The sequence below is a fragment of the Apis cerana genome, linkage group LG10 (genome assembly GCF_029169275.1).
Source record: "Apis cerana isolate GH-2021 linkage group LG10, AcerK_1.0, whole genome shotgun sequence".
Lineage (NCBI taxonomy): Eukaryota > Metazoa > Arthropoda > Insecta > Hymenoptera > Apidae > Apis > Apis cerana.
The window spans coordinates 5129461-5147145 of NC_083861.1; the positions used below are offsets into that span (position 1 = coordinate 5129461).

The window sequence follows — 17685 nt, forward strand, 5'->3', positions numbered from 1 at the left end:
TTAACTGACACTTTTGTATATATCAACTTTTGTGTTTTAGTTTCTAGAATTGACCTTTCAAAGGTGATTCATAAATATATCAACATCTTGTATAGCAATTATTTTTAAAAATGATACTAATAAAAATATATTTATAAATAATCCATATAAATTATAATAAATAATTTATAAATAAAATTATTTCAACATTTTCTTTATATTTAATTTATGTAAAATAGATTTTATATAATTTTATATATAGAAATTTTATTTGTTTAATATATTTATAGTTACATATTATATCAAAATACTTTATTTAATAATAAAATAATAGAGCTTATAAATTATTTAATAATCGATATCAATTTGTTACAAAAAGAAAAGAGCATAAAATATATATTTTATTTATATTTTAATGCTAATAAATAAATGTTAAATTACAAATCAAACATTTCAAATAATTTATTTTCTGTACTTTTATTACATTTTTCTTTTACATGAAAGTAATGATACAAATGTCTTAACAATAATTAAAAAAAAAACATTTAAATCAAAATAAGGATTAGGAAAAGAATAAACTCATTTGATACTTTTAAAGGAAAATTTATTATCATAAAACTTGATGAAAAACCCTTTCATGATCAATTATTAGTTTTGAATAACAATTTGTTCCTGTCATTCTTGCATGTAATAATCGCTTAAGCCACCATAAAGCTTCAGAAGAAATTTATTTAAACCAAAGATAATCGCAGAATGAGGAAGAAAACTGAACATTGTTACGAACAATTAAGGAAGAATAAAATAATACCTTAATTAATGTTTATTCTTTTTTAGAAGCCACAGCCTGTTTGGCCTGATGAGCTTGCAATACAGCTACGGCCTCTTCAACCTTGGCTTTCAGCGATTCATTATGCTCCAACATGTGTAGAAGTTCTGAATTGTCGATTTCCAACAACATTCCTGTAATCTTTCCAGTAAGTTGTGGATACATACATTGAATCAATGGGAAAAGACGTTCTCCCAACATTTGTTTCTGCTCTTGTGGTGGAGCAGCTGCCAACATTGAGGCAGTTAGTGGTTCTTGGCCTTGAATATGAACAGCTTGCTGAACAGGAGTAGGAGCAGGGATTGCCATTGCTTGTGGTGGATTACGCATGTTTGAAGTGTATTTATAATTTGACGGACGGCTTTGAGCTGAAACTCCCACTGCTGGACCAGCCATGGAACGATTTTGCATATTTGCACCACCAACCGCTTGTTGACCTAAATTGGTAAATAAAAAAAATTATAAAAATTCTTATCTATAAAACTTAAATATAAAAAAATTACATAGAAGTTCAATATTTATTACCTGTGATAGGTCTGGCAGATAAAGTATTTCGCATAGTACCAGCTTGTGCAGTGGGAGCACGTGGTGCAGCTCTAAATGGACCTTGCATTGTAGCAAAACCAGAACTTCCAGTTTGTGCATTGGGTCGTACTTGATTAGGCTGCGCTGGCCAACGTGGAGTTGTACGAATTTGGGCCATCTGTGCAGGTCCATAAAATCTTTGTGGTTGAGGAATAGTGGGAACAAAATAATTTCCAGCACCGCCAGGCTGGAAAATTTGACCCATTTGTTGCATTCGCATATTTGCTAAACGTTGCATATATTGGGAAGCAAGATGTGCTTTGCGATCTTCTTTACGCTGAGCCAGAGCAACATATAATGGTTTAGTAACTATTATGCGACCGTTCATCTCTGTTACAGCTTTAGTAGCTTCTTCAGGTGCGGAAAAACAGACAAATCCAAAACCTTTGCTGCGTCCTTCTTCCATCATAACTTTAGCAGAGGTAATTGTTCCAAATGGTGCAAATTCTTTGCGTAACCGCTCGTCATCTATACTATCATCCAAGTTCTTTACATATAAATTTACACCTTGATAACGATTTAAACGTTCTAATTTTAATTGTTCGAACTTTCTCTTAAGTTCTTGTTGACGTTCTGCTTTCTTTTGCGCCCGTCCAACATACATACACTTTCCTTCAGCAACCTCTTTTCCATTTAATTCAAGTACTGCTTGTTCAGCAGCGTCAGGATCTTCAAAAGCAACAAAACCAAAACCTCGAGATTTCCCGTCATCTTTAATCATTACTTTATGACTGGTGATGGTCCCATATTTTTCAAACATTTCTTTAAGTTTATCATCCGTCATATCTTCTCCAAAATTCTTTACATAAACATTAGTGAAAAGCTTAGCTTTTTCTCCCAATTCCTTCTCGCGTTCTTTACGAGGTATAAATTTGCCAACATATACCTTTTTTCCATTTAGTAACATGCCATTAACTCTATCAATAGATTTATTTGCTGCTTCTTCAGTTTCAAAATGAACAAAACCATAACCTTTAGAAACACCAGATTCATCTTGAGCTACTTTGCAACTAAGTATGTTACCAAATGCAGAGAACGTATCATACATTGCTTTATTGTCTATGTTTTTATCTAAATTTTTTATAAATACATTTCCAACACCAGATTTTCGAAGAGAAGGATCACGTTGAGACCACATGATACGAATAGGCCGCCCCTTTATCATATCAAAGTTCATGGTATCAAGAGCACGTTCCGCTACAACAAAAAAATGCAAACAATTATATTATTATATTATTATAATTAAAAAAAATATATAATTTTCGTAAATATTTCTATTAAATTTAATAATTTTTTCTTAAATTTATTTAGTATATGTGTGTATATGTATATATATATATATATATATATATATATATATATATATATACAAAATATATCATTATTTTAAAAAATGTATTCAATATAAATTACAGATTTTAAAATATTTCCAATTATCTTATGTACATTCTAAATGATTCATAAATAAAGTTACATTACATGAATAATAATTTGAAAAATATATTAATAATGTGAACATATTGAAGAACTAAAATACGTCGATAGAATCATGTGGTATTTTCCTTTTTTCTTTTTATTTTTTATTCAAGTTATAATTGTATATGTATATATGTTGTATATTAAAATCTTTTACTTTTTAGAATATAACAAATTCATATCAAGCTGTTCGATATCACCTGGAAAATGAAAAAGAAAGTAATAAAAAAATAAGGCATGACTCAACCAACCGTCAATTGCTATCTACTTTGTTCGAAATAGGTTTCAATATGGTGGTATCGTATGATCCGAAACACGTGTCAAGCACGGACAAATGATGTAACAAACAGTATTTTTTTTTTAATCTAAAACATCTGACTCAAAAAGAAATAATGAAATATAGAATCATTATACTCACCATCAGCCGGTTGCTGGAAGTTAACATAAGCATAACCGAGCGAACGTCGGGTAATCATATCACGACAGACGCGTATCGAGAGTACAGGCCCAGCTGATGAAAACTTCTCGAAAAGCATCGCCTCGGTGATATCACTATGCAAGTCACCCACATAAAGTGAGGCCATAGGGTAATTCGGAGCTCCCGGATTCATTGTAATAAGTTCAAAATTCTCTGGTTTTTGGTTTCTCTCGTTCCTTCAATATGGCTTGCGCTCTTCCGACCACGTTGCTCTTTGTAACACAATGATTACTATTTTTTTCCACACTTTACTTACGTTTCGCGGTTTTCAGCTACGGTTTTTCGATTTTTTTGTTTATATTTTTATAATTTTTATATTTTTTTTGGTTTTTTTTTTTATAGAAGAGTTATTTCACGAATGGAGGTGGGTTGTGTGACCTATTTTGTGGAAAAAGGAGACACAACCACACGTGAACACAACTCTACTCTTAATGAGGAAGAGGCATTGAAAGTAGTTCCCTCTGTGCTTATATACTAACCACTGTACACACTATACGCCAGAAAAGTAGTTCCTTTTATACATTACAGCGCCATCTACATTTAAATCTAGGGTACTTTAAATAGTCCTATATAATAAAATATGCATTTTATTTTGATAAATTAATTATAATATAATACAATTTTTAATACAGAAATATCAATTTTTAGATATTTTTAAATATATTAAATATTTTTTATTTTATTTTAAATATATATATTTGAATAGTGATAAATAAGTTTCGCACTTTATATAGTTTATAATTATATATTTATTTAATTATAAGAAATTATAATTTCTTTAAAACATTATAATTTATATAACTGCAAAAATATAAAATAATTTATGAATTACATTAAAACTAGCTATTATCATATTAGGGATTTATTAAGATAACGTAGGTATTCGTGCAGTAAGGTATCTTAAACTTTATTAAGTCAAAGGTAGAAAAAGTACAAAAAATAGTATTTTTGAACAAGTGTGAACAATACTAATAATACGTACATAAGAACGTAATATGGCAACTTATTTAACAAATTATTTATTACGTAAATTTCGTGAGTAAATTTTTAATTTATAAAATTCCATAAATAATATTCTTATATAATAATATGTTATAACATATATATATATATATATATATATATATATTAAATGTTGTATTTTTATAGCAAATTTACAAAAATGGGCATATGAAGCTGCAGGATTTAATCAATATGGTATGAAATATTTATATATATTAATATAATAATTATTGTATTGTACAGATTCAAATTTCATTATTCTATGATATAAAGTACAATATATTTTAAACATAAATTTATTAAATCTTATTTTAATTTCAATATTCTAATTCATAATTTTATATAAATTTATAGGTTTACATCGAGATGATATTCTTAATGAAACTGAAGAAGTACGAGAAGCATTAAAGCGAGTACCATCTCATATAGTAGAAGAACGTGATTTTCGAATTATTAGAGCTATGCAATTAGATTGTCAAAAGAAAATTTTGCCAAAAGAACAATGGACTAAATTTGAAGATGTAATTTAATATAAATTATTTAAAATTTAATTTTTGTATACTTTTATATAATTCTTTATATTTTAATTTAAAATATTAACATCTAATTTTTATTATTAAATAGGATATTCTTTACCTAACACCCATTATAGAGGAAATGAGAAAGGAACGTGAAGAAAAAGAAAGATGGAATGCAGAATAATATAATATAGTAGTGAATTCATTTTACATTTAAATTGTAAGTTCAACATATAGTAATTTGTATATATGAAATATAAATATTAAATAAATTAATTTGTTCAATTAAATTCTATTATTTCAAATACAATAGTTATAATATAAAAAATATTAATATATTTGAATTAAAATAATTATAATCACAAAAAATAATTTAATATAATTGAATAATTTTTTATAAAAATTATATGTTAAATTATTAATAAATATTAAAGTTTAAATAAATTATTGTGTATTTATTTATATTTATTATTATATATGTATATATTGTATACATTACAATTTATTTTATATCTTTTTAATTATCTTTTATTTATATTAAATATATCTTTTATTATATCATAAATATCAATTATTTAAGTTATATAATTATTAATAATAATATAGTTATATAATTAATTATAATTGTTAATAATAATGTTTAATTGTGTTTAATATTTTGAAATTTGGGTAATATTTTTATTCCTAAAAATATGTATAGAAAAAAATAATTATTAATAATTATGTTTATATCAATTGATACATTTAACATCCTTTATGCAATGATTCATTCATTATTCCCTTTAGATTTGCTACATACAATTAATGCGTAATACACTGTTAATAAATGCAATAATAATAAATAGAAATTCTTATAATTCCAGAATGTAAAGATAGAATCAATTGTTATCATTTATATATAAAAGATTTGCAATGTAATAAATAATTTTGATGATTATTTATAAGAGTTTCGCGGGCAAATGGCGGATCAATATTTCACCCCCACGCGGATCTGAGCGGCATCCCCAATTACTAAAGATTTATACAAAATAATTTGAGTTTTGTGAGTAAAAAATATATTTTAATTTTTTCTTTTTTTTCTTAATAAATTTAAATATTTTTTTTATATTTTTTAAGCATATAATATATATTGAGTTTTTAAAAGGAAAGTTTTAAAATGCCTAAAAGCCTACATGGAAGATCGTATAAAGAATGATACAAATAGTGATAATTGAGAAGATAATTGAGAACATAAAATATTGTTGTATATAGTACAGTTAAAAACTTTAACTATTCTAAACAATTATTTTTTTTATTTGTATATTTTGTAAAAATAATACGTTGTCTTCAAATTTTCCTTGTACTCGTATCTATATCTCTTTTGTAATGGATTGAGTTTTCATTTTCAATCGTACGTTTAAAAAGAAAAAAAATAATGTTTGTTTAAGTTAATTTTATTAGAATTGTATATTTTAATCGAAATACCAAGTGTTGCTACGTGAAAGCAGAAAGGATAACAATATTACCCTTTTGAAATCAAATGTGAGAAAATTGATAAATTATTTTAGTATAACACTTAAATTTTCTTTGTGGATATTGAAATACTTCGTTACTTAGACATCATTTTAATTTAATTACAATGTGTATAAGAAGGTAATTAAATCAAATATTTATACTATTTTTAAAAATTTTTACATTTTATATGGCAAATTTAAAAAATTCATATATATTGCATCAAATATTTGGTTAATTGCAGATGCCGGAAAAACAGCAATCAGTGTACTTTCAAAGAAGAAAATCGTTGATAATGAATCTTCATAAAATTGATCATAATATTTTATATTTAATACAAAATAAAACATTTAGCAAATTTACACAATAACTTGATGCTATTAAGCATTCTAATTATATGTTATTGTATGAAAAAAACAATGCTACATATATCAGGTGCTGCGCCAAAATACTACCTCTGTTGTGTGTACAAAGTTATAAAATTGATTGTTTTAGAAGTAAAATAAAAATATTAGACATATATATGTAAAAATATATATATATATATATACATCTAATATATACATATAAAAATTTAAATATAAATGGAGAAATATATTCTGATTTATAAGTATTTACATATGATTATATAGTAAATGAAAGTGGAAATTCTTCCCTAATCTATGATTTGATAATTATTCTCTGATTTGATAATTATAATCTACAAACAATATGGCAAGAGAACACTTTAATATAATGATACTACTCTACTGACAAATGTATAAAAATAAAAAAAAATCTATATATTAATAGCTCAAAGAAAATAGTTATTAGGTAAATAAAAATGAGCATACCGTATGATGAAAACTTGGTATGGATAGTAGTGGTTGGATTCTTAGTGGCCTTTATTTTGGCATTTGGAATCGGGGCAAATGATGTTGCAAATAGTTTTGGAACAAGTGTTGGTGCAGGAGTACTTACGATATTTCAAGCTTGTATTTTGGCAACTATCTTTGAAATTGCTGGAGCTGTACTCATTGGCTATAAGGTATTTTAAAAATTTATATATTTTATAAACTTTATTTTATAATATATATTATAATATTATTCAAGATATATCAACTAATACTTCCTTTAGGTTTCTGATACTATGAGGAAAGGTATATTAGATGTGACATTATATGAAGGTCAAGAAAAAGAATTAATGGTAGGAGCATTATCTAGTTTAGCTGGATCTGGTATCTGGTTAATACTAGCAACAGCTTTGCGATTACCTATTTCTGGAACACATTCCATTGTTGGTGCTACAGTTGGTTTTTCACTTGTCTGTAAAGGTACTGCAGGGGTTAGTAAAATTACTGTATTAATTTTAAAATAAATAAAGAATATTTCATAATAAATATATTTATAGGTCAAATGGATAGCTCTTGCAAATATAGCAGCTTCTTGGTTTGCAAGTCCTGTACTTAGTGGAATTGTATCAGGTGCTATATTTTGGGTTCTAAGAAAATCAGTATTTGAATCTAATAAGCCTTTAGAACAAGGTCTTTATATTCTCCCATTAGCATATGGACTCACTGTTGCTATTAATATTATGTCAGTAGTACATGATGGACCTAAACGTAAATGAATTTTATATTTATATTTTAATAAATTAATATTATTTATTTAAATCAAATATTATTTTATTTTTATCTGTTTCAGTTTTGATGTTAGATCAAGTGCCATGGTGGGGTAGTTTACTTGCTGCATTAGGTTTTGGTTCATTTTCAGCTATCATTGTTTATTTATTTGTTGTACCATGGCAAAGAAAAACAATATTACTTTCATTAAGTAGGAACGAAAAAACAACAACAACTAAATTTGGTACCTGTGATAAAAAAGAAACAACAGCATTATCTGTTATTTCTGAAGCCCCATGTAGTAGTAATAGTAATGGTAATGCAAAAGAAGTAGCACCAAAATTACGAGGCAATAGCAGTGCAAGTCCTCTCTTAATGGTAGCAGGATCAGATACTGAGGGTACTCAAATTGAAACTGAAAAGAAAAATGAAGAACCACCAGAAATATCTAAACTTTTTGCATTTTTGCAAGTATTAACTGCAGCATTTGGCAGTTTTGCTCATGGTGGTAATGATGTCAGCAATGCGATTGGTCCACTTATTGCACTTTGGGCTGTATATGCAGAAGGATCAGCTAGACAAGAAGCAGAAACTCCATTGCTTATATTACTTTATGGTGGTTTAGGCATATCAACTGGTCTTTGGGTATGGGGACGCAGGGTGATACAAACTTTAGGACAAGATTTAGCACGTATTACACCAACTACTGGATTTACTATAGAGGTCATATATATTTTATAAATTTTAAAATTATAATAAAACAAAATATTTATTTTGAATTATTATTAATTATACATAAATTATAGCTAGGAGCAGCAGTAACAGTTTTGTTGGCAAGTAAGGCTGGTTTACCTGTGTCAACAACTCATTGCAAAGTGGGATCTGTTGTCTGTGTAGGATGGGCTTCACATGGTGGTGAGGGAGTTTCATGGAAATTATTTCGTAATATTGCATTTGCATGGTTAATTACTGTACCAGTGGCTGGCTGCTTGTCTGCAGGATGTATGGCTATTTTTAAGGAAATAATTAGTTTGTGACTCTTCATTATCAGAACAACTAATCCATTTTAGTGAAAACCATCCAATGCTACTGTTGTCAATAATTTATGCAAAAATAAACGATCAAATATAATTTGACTTAGTTATTCTTTATCTATAATTATATTAAATATTTTATTATATACTTTTATAACAAAAAGTTACATGAAATAAAAATTAAAGTTGTTACATCAATATCAATTAGTGTTGTTATAGAAACCAAATCAATTAGTGACTATACAATTTAATATTCTATATTCTAGAAATGTCTTTTGAATACATATTTTATTAAACATTTTTGATATGGAAAACCTACCACTTTTACCAGGTTATAGATTTCAAGATCCAAGCGTAAGTCAACAAAATACTTATAAATTAAGTATCATAATCATTATATTAGAATGAAATTTAAATGAAAACATATCTTTTTAAAGATCAAAGATTATAGATTATTACAAAAATTTCATTTTTTAAATGGTTATCGTGTAGTACGTGATAGAAACGCTGGAATTGGAGGAAGACCAATAGATGTTGCATCTAGTGCATATGTAAAAGAAGAAGATTCTGCACAGTAAGATAAATAAATATAAATGCAAAAATATAATTTTCATTTTCATAAAATCTAATCTTTAAAATATTTTTTAAATTTAATGTAAGTTTTAAACTTCTATAATTAATAATATTAATTAATATTTAGTTATGATCCATCATTAACGTATGGTCGTATAAAACAATATGCATATGGACAATTTATTCCATATTATGTGCATTTTGCGCAAAAATGTCTTTGTTTTAAAGCATTTTTTCGCCAAGGCGTATTTAACTCTCCAGACGAACATTTTCGTATACGTCATGTTAATATATTATATTATTTGGAAGATGATACTTTATGTATTATTGAACCGACAGTTAATAATGCTGGCTTTCAGCAAGGAAAACTTGTTAGACGCAATAAAATTGTAAAAAATGTAAATGGCGATACATTTCATTGGAAAGATTTTAATATTGGAATTGATATATGTAAGTTTAATAAATGTCTTTACATATGATGATATATGATATATATTTCCCCAAATATTGTTTATTAAAAAAATAATAGAATCCCAAATTTTATTTAATGTTATATTACAATATATTCATATTTGTTCTTTACAGATTTTTATATATTAACTGTTTATAATTAATTAATTTTTATTATTTGCAGGTATTTATGGTGTAGTTTATCACATTACTGATTGTGACTTATTTACTAGAGAATTTTTAAATAGTCAAGGAATAGATGTTGGAGATAAAGAAGAATCTCCTATAGATCCTTATATAGAACTAAGAAAAAATAAACAGAAAATATCAACATGTATTACAAAAATTCCTGATGATGTTAGACGGCGGTTTTTAGAATATGATAAAATGGTATTATTGTTTATTGCAACTTGGAATAATGATGTTTATCATATTACATATTTCTTGACGGACGATACGATAGCTGTTCGTGAAATACAGAAACCCAATAGTGGAAAAGATCCTGTACCAATGTTATTAAAAAGAATGAAAGTACCAAAAGATTGGAAAAATTTACCATTGTCGTATCCAGCTATATATATGGAATACGGCGATCCAGAAATTACCGAATATTATACACCAAAAGATTTTTTAGTCAGTTTATAAATAATTTAAAAAATATCAATATTCTTTTAATTATTTTTTTTATTTATAATTTTTTTTATTGCAGATAGGAAATACGATTTTTATATTTAATCGACGATTTCTTTTACATGATTGTGATTCTTTCACACGGAAATATTATTCAGATATGTTAGGAATAATACAACCAGAAAAAATTCCTCTTCCAACAGAAAATGATGTTACGATCTTACCAGAATATAAATCACCACCGCACATAATTTTCGGTACACCTGAAGATACTTACGCTTCTTGTTTATCATTTATACCAGAACGACCTAAAAAAGATGTTATTCGACAACTTGTTAATTTTCCTAAAAAACTACGTTATTCTATGCAAATGGATGTGATACATCCAGAAGATAAAAATCGCGATTTCATTTTAGAATATAGTTTAAGTAATGGTACAATACTCATACAAGAGCTTGAAAAACGTAATTCAGGACGTCGCGAAGGTTGTTTTCTCAGAGCTACATTGGTTCCAAAACCGAAAACTGGAAGAGATGATCCAGAATATTATACTCCTCAAGATTTTTATATTGGTGCAAAAATTAATATTTTTAATCATTATTTCATCATAACTGGTACTGATCTCTTTGTATATCGTTATATTGAAACAAATCCTGAAAAGTTTCCATTAGAAGTACGAAATAGCATTCGTAATTATTTAGTCAAACAGAATTTACTTTTTGATGATATAAAAGTAGAAACCAAAAAAATTCAAGATAAGGAGGATATAAAACTACAGTCAATAAAACCGGCTGAAGTTAGTATTAAAAAAGATATTGATATGGAAGAATGTGTAGAACATTTTGAAGCTCAAACTAAATGTAAATATGAAGGAGAACATGGTGAATTAAGACCACGTACACCACCACCAGAAGAACTCTGTCCAAATTTAGCAACAAAACCTACACAATTATCTCAACAATGTGCAAATATATTTACTGAAAATAAAATAAAAAAGCGAATAACATGGGATGATGGGATGGAACAATAATATTATTCCTATCAATAATTACGTTCAACATAATATTTTTAATGAATCTGCATACTTAATTTATCGCAATTGAAGATTTTTTTTAATCCAAATTTTTATATTAATAAAATACAAAATATAATTATGAAAAATAAATATCACATATATATTATGTTGAATGTAATTATTTATTATTTTTTATTATGTTTTGATTACAGAATCAAAACTAAATTGAATAAATCATATTTTCTAGAAAATTCATTGTCTGTATACATGGTATAGTTCATGTGAATATTAAAATTCATAGTTCAATTCAACATTTAATCAAATACGATCATACAACGTAAATACTAGTAAATACTAAACAATATGATACATTATCAAGTATACTATTTGTATGTCTGCATATTATAATGTAATAATAATATACAGATATGCAGTTTGTATACATATGCATATGATGCACATGTTTGTATGCATATGATTTATTAATCATAAAATAAAGTTTAGATAAATCTTTGGAATCTAAACAAAATTTAAAAATATTGAAAAAAAAATTATTTTTAATATTAGTAATTTTTCATAAAATAGTTTTTAGTAAATTATTTAATAAAATCTTTTAAGTATTGCTTGATTGTGAAATACGAAAATTTAATATAGTTTAGTTTACATTTAATTGTTTCTAGTTATTCAAATATTAATATGAGCAACTTATTCCATTTTAAATAAACTGAAATAATTCAAAAACATTGGCTAAAAATTTTAACATTGATACATTAGTTTAATAAAATAATTTACTTCTGAAATAATAAAATGCATTTACTTCTGAAATATTCATAATACAGAAATAAAAAAAATTTTTTTCGTACGTCATTCTCTTTTTTGTTACTACTTAATTGTATATGCAAAAGTAATTATTTAAGTAATATTACTAAATTATAATAATATAATTCTTTTATAAATTTTATACGATTTTTTTGAAAAAATAAAATTAAATGAAAATTTTATATTACTATTTTATGATTATCTTGTATAAAATCTTATCATTTATAACATGCTTTTAATTTGCGCAATGAAATATAATTCTTATAAAATTTAAAAAACAAATTTCATTGTTTTTTTTATCATTTTCTACAAATTAATTTCTATGTGTAATTATATGTAAATGTATACATAATCATTAATAAAGTAATCAAATCTAGAATAAAATTTATTATTTTATGTATTTTAGATTACTAAATTCATATTATTTAAGCAGTTTTTTTATATTAATGTTTAATTTTCTATATATAATTTGTGAAAAATGGTTTAAATTTTTTCTAATATTACTACTAAAGGATTTTTTTTCTAATGGGCATGAAAAAGTGTACATTTTTCTTTCAAATATACAAAAACACAAAATTTCTATTTCAATAAAAACAAATTGAATTTATAAAATAATGAAATCATGACAAAAATGTATCAAACATTAAAATAAAATAAAGTAACAGTCAATTTTAACAATAAGAATCTTATGAAATTTTCATAAAATAATACAATAATGATCATTATTGTATATGTTACTATTATAGAATAACTATAATATTTTTTTTGTCATATATAATATTTTAGATCATTTTTGCAGTCCATGAATAATATAATGATATAATATAATATAATAGGTAATATATATATTATATATTAATATATTATATATAAATTTATATATATTATATATATTTATTATATATAATATATATAATTAATATATGTAATATATATAATATAATATATATTTATAATAATATATATATTATATATATAATTTTTGCAATATAGAGATATAGAATATGCATAAAATAATCAGTTGACAATAATTTCTATTATTATCCAATGATCAAGCATAATTGTTACACATAAACTTAAAACGTCGTAATAAGCCCTTGCACCTTTATAACAAAGAAAGGTGAGCTCTTTCAGCCACAGGCACCAGGTTATATGTCCATCAAAGTTTAAAATGGTAATTGATTTAAATGACACTTGCTTATAATATTGTTCTCGCATAGATTTTTCATTATCAACAAAAGTTTAAGCATTTTACAAGGATTAGTCCACATATTACAGTTTTTTCTTCTGTTCCATATTTCTTTTTTTCTTTCATTTTTAATTTGTACGTTTAAGAAACACCTTTCGATGAATAGCACGCAACACCACACTATATGCTTACAACTCAGCAAGGTTACCCAATATCCCTTGAAATTGAATTGCATTCCTCTTCATAGTAGTTACGATTAGATAATATTCATGATGCCGACGCGACGCTAATTATCATACAAGTTGATTATTTAACAGAAGGAAATAGTCTCAATAATGAAAGTTTTGTCACAGGAATTAGAAGCCTTTTGTGTATCCAAGAAAGCAAAGATAAGTAGTAAGACGATAATTAGTCGTAGCGTGCTTTCTTTATGATGATTACTATTATGAACAGTATTATATTTTTGTTGTATCCATCGCTACTGGCGTGAACCTCCTCTGCCTCTACCACGACCACCATCTCGATCCTATAATGATAGAATATATTATTTATCCCCCCCCCCAAAAAAGATACAAATTTTATGCTAATTAATTTGGAACTTCATTTCATTTTAAAATATATTGTTACTTACTTTGCGTTGATGATGTAAATGCGATTGATGAGAATGATGATCCCTTGATAAATCTGAATGTCCTCTATTTCTATGATTGGAAGAATGATGATGTTGTATAGCATTTGCTGGAGCTTTACGCTGATCTTCTTCTGCTTGTTTACGCTCATAATGTCCAAAATCATCAAAAATACTAGTTGAATGCCGATAAGTATGTAATATACGTAGCACTGTTACACCTTTTGCATGAGGGACTTCCTGTGCATCCCTTGAATTAGTCACTGGTTTATTCTCATTATTTTCTAGTCTAATGTGACGAAGTTGCACATTAGGAACATCTTTAACATAAATCCAACGTACACGAAATTGGCCTTTCCATTTATCTTGAGACCATACAGAACTGTTGCTTTTATAATCAACAGGTGATACCATTTGTGCCATACCACAAAAGTGACCAGATCCATTAACAGAAAAGAATAAATATAAAGGTGCTCCTTCACGACTGGCTTCTTTATATGCTTGATCCAATCTTTTATTACCATGTTCAGTACTACACCAAATCTCATATTTAATGGATCTATGAATATCATCTTCAGAATAAGACTTGATTACAAAAAACCTAGCTCCAGGAGCAGTTTCATCAAATTCTACAGGATTATAATCATTTTTTACTTTTAGTTCATCTAAAACAGGATGTGACTGTGATTGTGTAATTTGCTGTTGTTGTGGCTGTAGTTGTTGCTGCTGTTGCTGTTGCTGTTGTTGTTGTTGTTGTTGTGGAGGCATATGAATCTGTGATTGTGGTGGTGATGGAGGTGTTGTAGGTTGTCTATTCCAACATGGTGGAGGAGGAGGAGGTCTTTGTCTCTGAGCCAATGGTGGAGGTGGTGGAATAGGAGGTTGTACCTGTGGTGGTGAAGGTGCTGTTGGAGGAGGTGCAGATGATTTACCTTCACCCCATGTTCCAATGTCCATATTATGTTTTCCTGGCACAATAGGTGGTGGTGGCATTCCAGCCTTTTTTTTCATTCCTTGAGAAGATGAAAGTGGAGGAACAGGCTTTGCAGGTTGACTTGCAACACTTGCCCATGTTATCTTTCTAGGTTCTTTTACTTCTGACTTTATTGATTGATTTGATGAAGTTTGCTGATCTTGCCGTGGAACTTCACCACTTCCTAGTGACAAGCCTTGCACACTTTGTTCAATAGTCTTAATTTCTGCATTACTAGGTGTTGGATAATTTTCATTTCCACGTGGAGCCTGATAATAATCTTCATAGCGTGTTTTTCTTGGAGTGCCCCAAGCACTAAAATCACCATTTCCATGAAAGTAATTAAAAGCAGGTTGACCAAATGTACTAAAACCACCTCCTGCACTAGCAGAGAACATTCCATCCATGCCATATGCGTCATGACCTATTTGACCTCCATAGCCAGAAAGAAATGCAACGGGATCTGTTCCATTTGACCAAGTACCATCCCCAGCACCAAATGTTTGATAAGGGAATGAAGTACCTGCATAATAAGGACTATATGGGTCACCAGTCCCAATTGGATAACTTGAATGATGTGTACTGTTGCCTCCTCTCCATGAATCAAACCCAGAATCTTCTCCACCAGCATGATCTGTCTGTGCCTGCTGCTGGTGTTCTTTAGGACCATTGCTCACTATCAGTATGAAATTTTATTTTATTAATATATGAAATGAATTCTTCTTGATAAAATTATATAAAATTGATTTTCCAAAAACTTAAATAATTTCTAATTAAAATAATATTTTAATATATAATAACAATTTATTTATTTTAATATATAAATATAAAACTATATATATTTAATAATTAAGTATCATAAAGAACATATAAATTATATTTAATAAAATATATATAATAAATATTTTTATGATAATTTAAAAATAATAATTATATATAATAGCAATAATTAGACTATATAACATAATAACAATTAATATTAAGAAATTAAAAAATTTTTTTATTAAAATAAAAATAATTATTTTATATTTCTTCTTAATTTGTATAAATTTTTTTCAAATAATTAATAAACTATATATATAAATTTTGATATATTAAATATCATAACAAGTAAAAATAAGATAAATTATAATTAATATAAGTATGTTTTTTTGTAGCTTTTTATCTTTTAGGAAGATATTCATGCTAAATAAAGAAAATTTTAAGTAACAGATAATTAAAAATGATTCTCAATTATAATATTTTAAATATTATAGAAAAATATTAATTATAATACATAGTATAATAACTTTTTCAAGTTTAATAACTATAATTTATATGAAGTAATTTTGATAAATTAATAATTTTAATTTTTCACTAAAAAAAATTATGTAATATTTTAAATATTTCACTTATCGTATTACGCCGTCGATATGAGCATATTATTTTTTAAGATTTCTATTTAATATTAATTGTAACATATATATAAAAAAAACATAATTTTAAATATACTTAAAAAATAAATAATAAATTAATAAAGTTTAAATAATTCTATTAGTAACCAAACATGTTTAAATATATACTAAACATAGATAGGTTAATGCACTATGTATATACTATACTTATATAGAAATCAGCTAAAAATATAGATAATAAAATTTTATATTAATTAAAAAAATGCAGACTTCAATTTATCGTGATATCAAACTTTATTGAAAAAATTGCATACAATAAATATAAAATCTATATATTTTTTTTAAATAAAAAAATCTATGCAATCATATATTTAACTATTTAACTTCTACAATGAACTATGAATAACATTACTAAATGAAATATTTAAAAAATTGTATGAGGATAGGAAGTCTCACCTTGACTGTTGGTTTGTCCTTTCATCCGCTGCATTCCGTTGCATGGAAAAATATACAAAATTTAGAATGGCTGTCTTCAGTGAAAGGTAAGTATCTGCAGTATAGCGGTGTGGTAGCAAGTCAACACACTGACCTGATTTGAAACAGCACCTGCCAATCCAGTTGACATAACCTGTCACACACTCTGTCTGCCCTTCACAGACGCCAAATAGACGGCTGTGCCTTAATAAAATAAAGTTTTTAAACGCAATACCACAATTACATACAACAGCGTTACACCACTCAAGTACGCGGGCACTTCTTTCTAAACAGAAATCTTCAACTTTAAAATTCGCTATACCTGAGACCTCCGCGTTTCTTCCTGTAATGTCTTGCCGCGAGAGAGTCTCAGGAATTCTTTTTGTTACACTTCGAGACAAATAAATTTGCACAGAATTCTCAACTCCGAATAATAACTACGTGACGTGCACTGACCTCTCGTATATATTAACAGATTGTCTAACATTCGCAACGATAAGGTCCCTATATGACTATTTCTTTAAATAATGTTTACCTTATAATGTAATTG

General features: G+C 26.5%; 5 protein-coding genes across 7 annotated transcripts; 3 read left to right on the plus strand and 2 right to left on the minus strand.

Annotated features, from left to right (window-relative positions):
- Positions 1-566: 566 nt before the first annotated feature.
- On the minus strand, positions 567-3980 carry LOC107993024 (polyadenylate-binding protein 1). Of its 2 annotated transcripts, none has more exons than XM_017049195.3 (3): positions 3285-3980; positions 1331-2587; positions 567-1242 (listed from the first exon to the last, which is right to left on the minus strand). In XM_017049195.3, the coding sequence occupies exons 1-3, from the start codon at positions 3475-3477 to the stop codon at positions 800-802; spliced, it is 1893 nt and encodes a 630-aa protein (XP_016904684.1). In that variant the 5' UTR covers positions 3478-3980; the 3' UTR covers positions 567-799. The 2 variants fall into 2 exon arrangements, with proteins under 2 accessions (XP_016904684.1, XP_016904685.1); XM_017049196.2 differs by lacking the exon at positions 3285-3980 and adding an exon at positions 2870-3066.
- A 138-nt stretch (positions 3981-4118) lies between these two features.
- Positions 4119-5154, plus strand: LOC133666844 (cytochrome b-c1 complex subunit 7-like). Its single transcript, XM_062080876.1, has 4 exons — positions 4119-4379; positions 4494-4541; positions 4701-4867; positions 4971-5154. Exons 1-4 carry the CDS (start codon positions 4340-4342, stop codon positions 5046-5048), a joined length of 333 nt encoding a protein of 110 aa, XP_061936860.1. The 5' UTR covers positions 4119-4339; the 3' UTR covers positions 5049-5154.
- Positions 5155-5646: 492 nt separating this feature from the next.
- LOC107993032 (sodium-dependent phosphate transporter 2) lies at positions 5647-9087 on the plus strand. Of its 2 annotated transcripts, XM_017049215.3 has the most exons (7): positions 5647-5906; positions 5981-6496; positions 6600-7382; positions 7473-7679; positions 7746-7956; positions 8039-8679; positions 8763-9087. In XM_017049215.3, the coding sequence occupies exons 3-7, from the start codon at positions 7179-7181 to the stop codon at positions 8991-8993; spliced, it is 1494 nt and encodes a 497-aa protein (XP_016904704.2). In that variant the 5' UTR covers positions 5647-5906; positions 5981-6496; positions 6600-7178; the 3' UTR covers positions 8994-9087. The 2 variants fall into 2 exon arrangements, with proteins under 2 accessions (XP_016904704.2, XP_061936858.1); XM_062080874.1 differs by having other exon boundaries at positions 5647-6496.
- Positions 9088-9296: 209 nt separating this feature from the next.
- LOC107993031 (EF-hand domain-containing protein 1) lies at positions 9297-15875 on the plus strand. Its single transcript, XM_062080726.1, has 5 exons — positions 9297-9372; positions 9483-9564; positions 9682-10013; positions 10198-10646; positions 10723-15875. Exons 1-5 carry the CDS (start codon positions 9297-9299, stop codon positions 11671-11673), a joined length of 1890 nt encoding a protein of 629 aa, XP_061936710.1. The 3' UTR covers positions 11674-15875.
- LOC107993013 (YTH domain-containing family protein 1) lies at positions 13684-17644 on the minus strand. Its single transcript, XM_017049177.3, has 4 exons — positions 17251-17644; positions 17118-17145; positions 14298-15943; positions 13684-14192 (listed from the first exon to the last, which is right to left on the minus strand). Exons 1-4 carry the CDS (start codon positions 17284-17286, stop codon positions 14145-14147), a joined length of 1758 nt encoding a protein of 585 aa, XP_016904666.2. The 5' UTR covers positions 17287-17644; the 3' UTR covers positions 13684-14144.
- Positions 17645-17685: the final 41 nt, after the last annotated feature.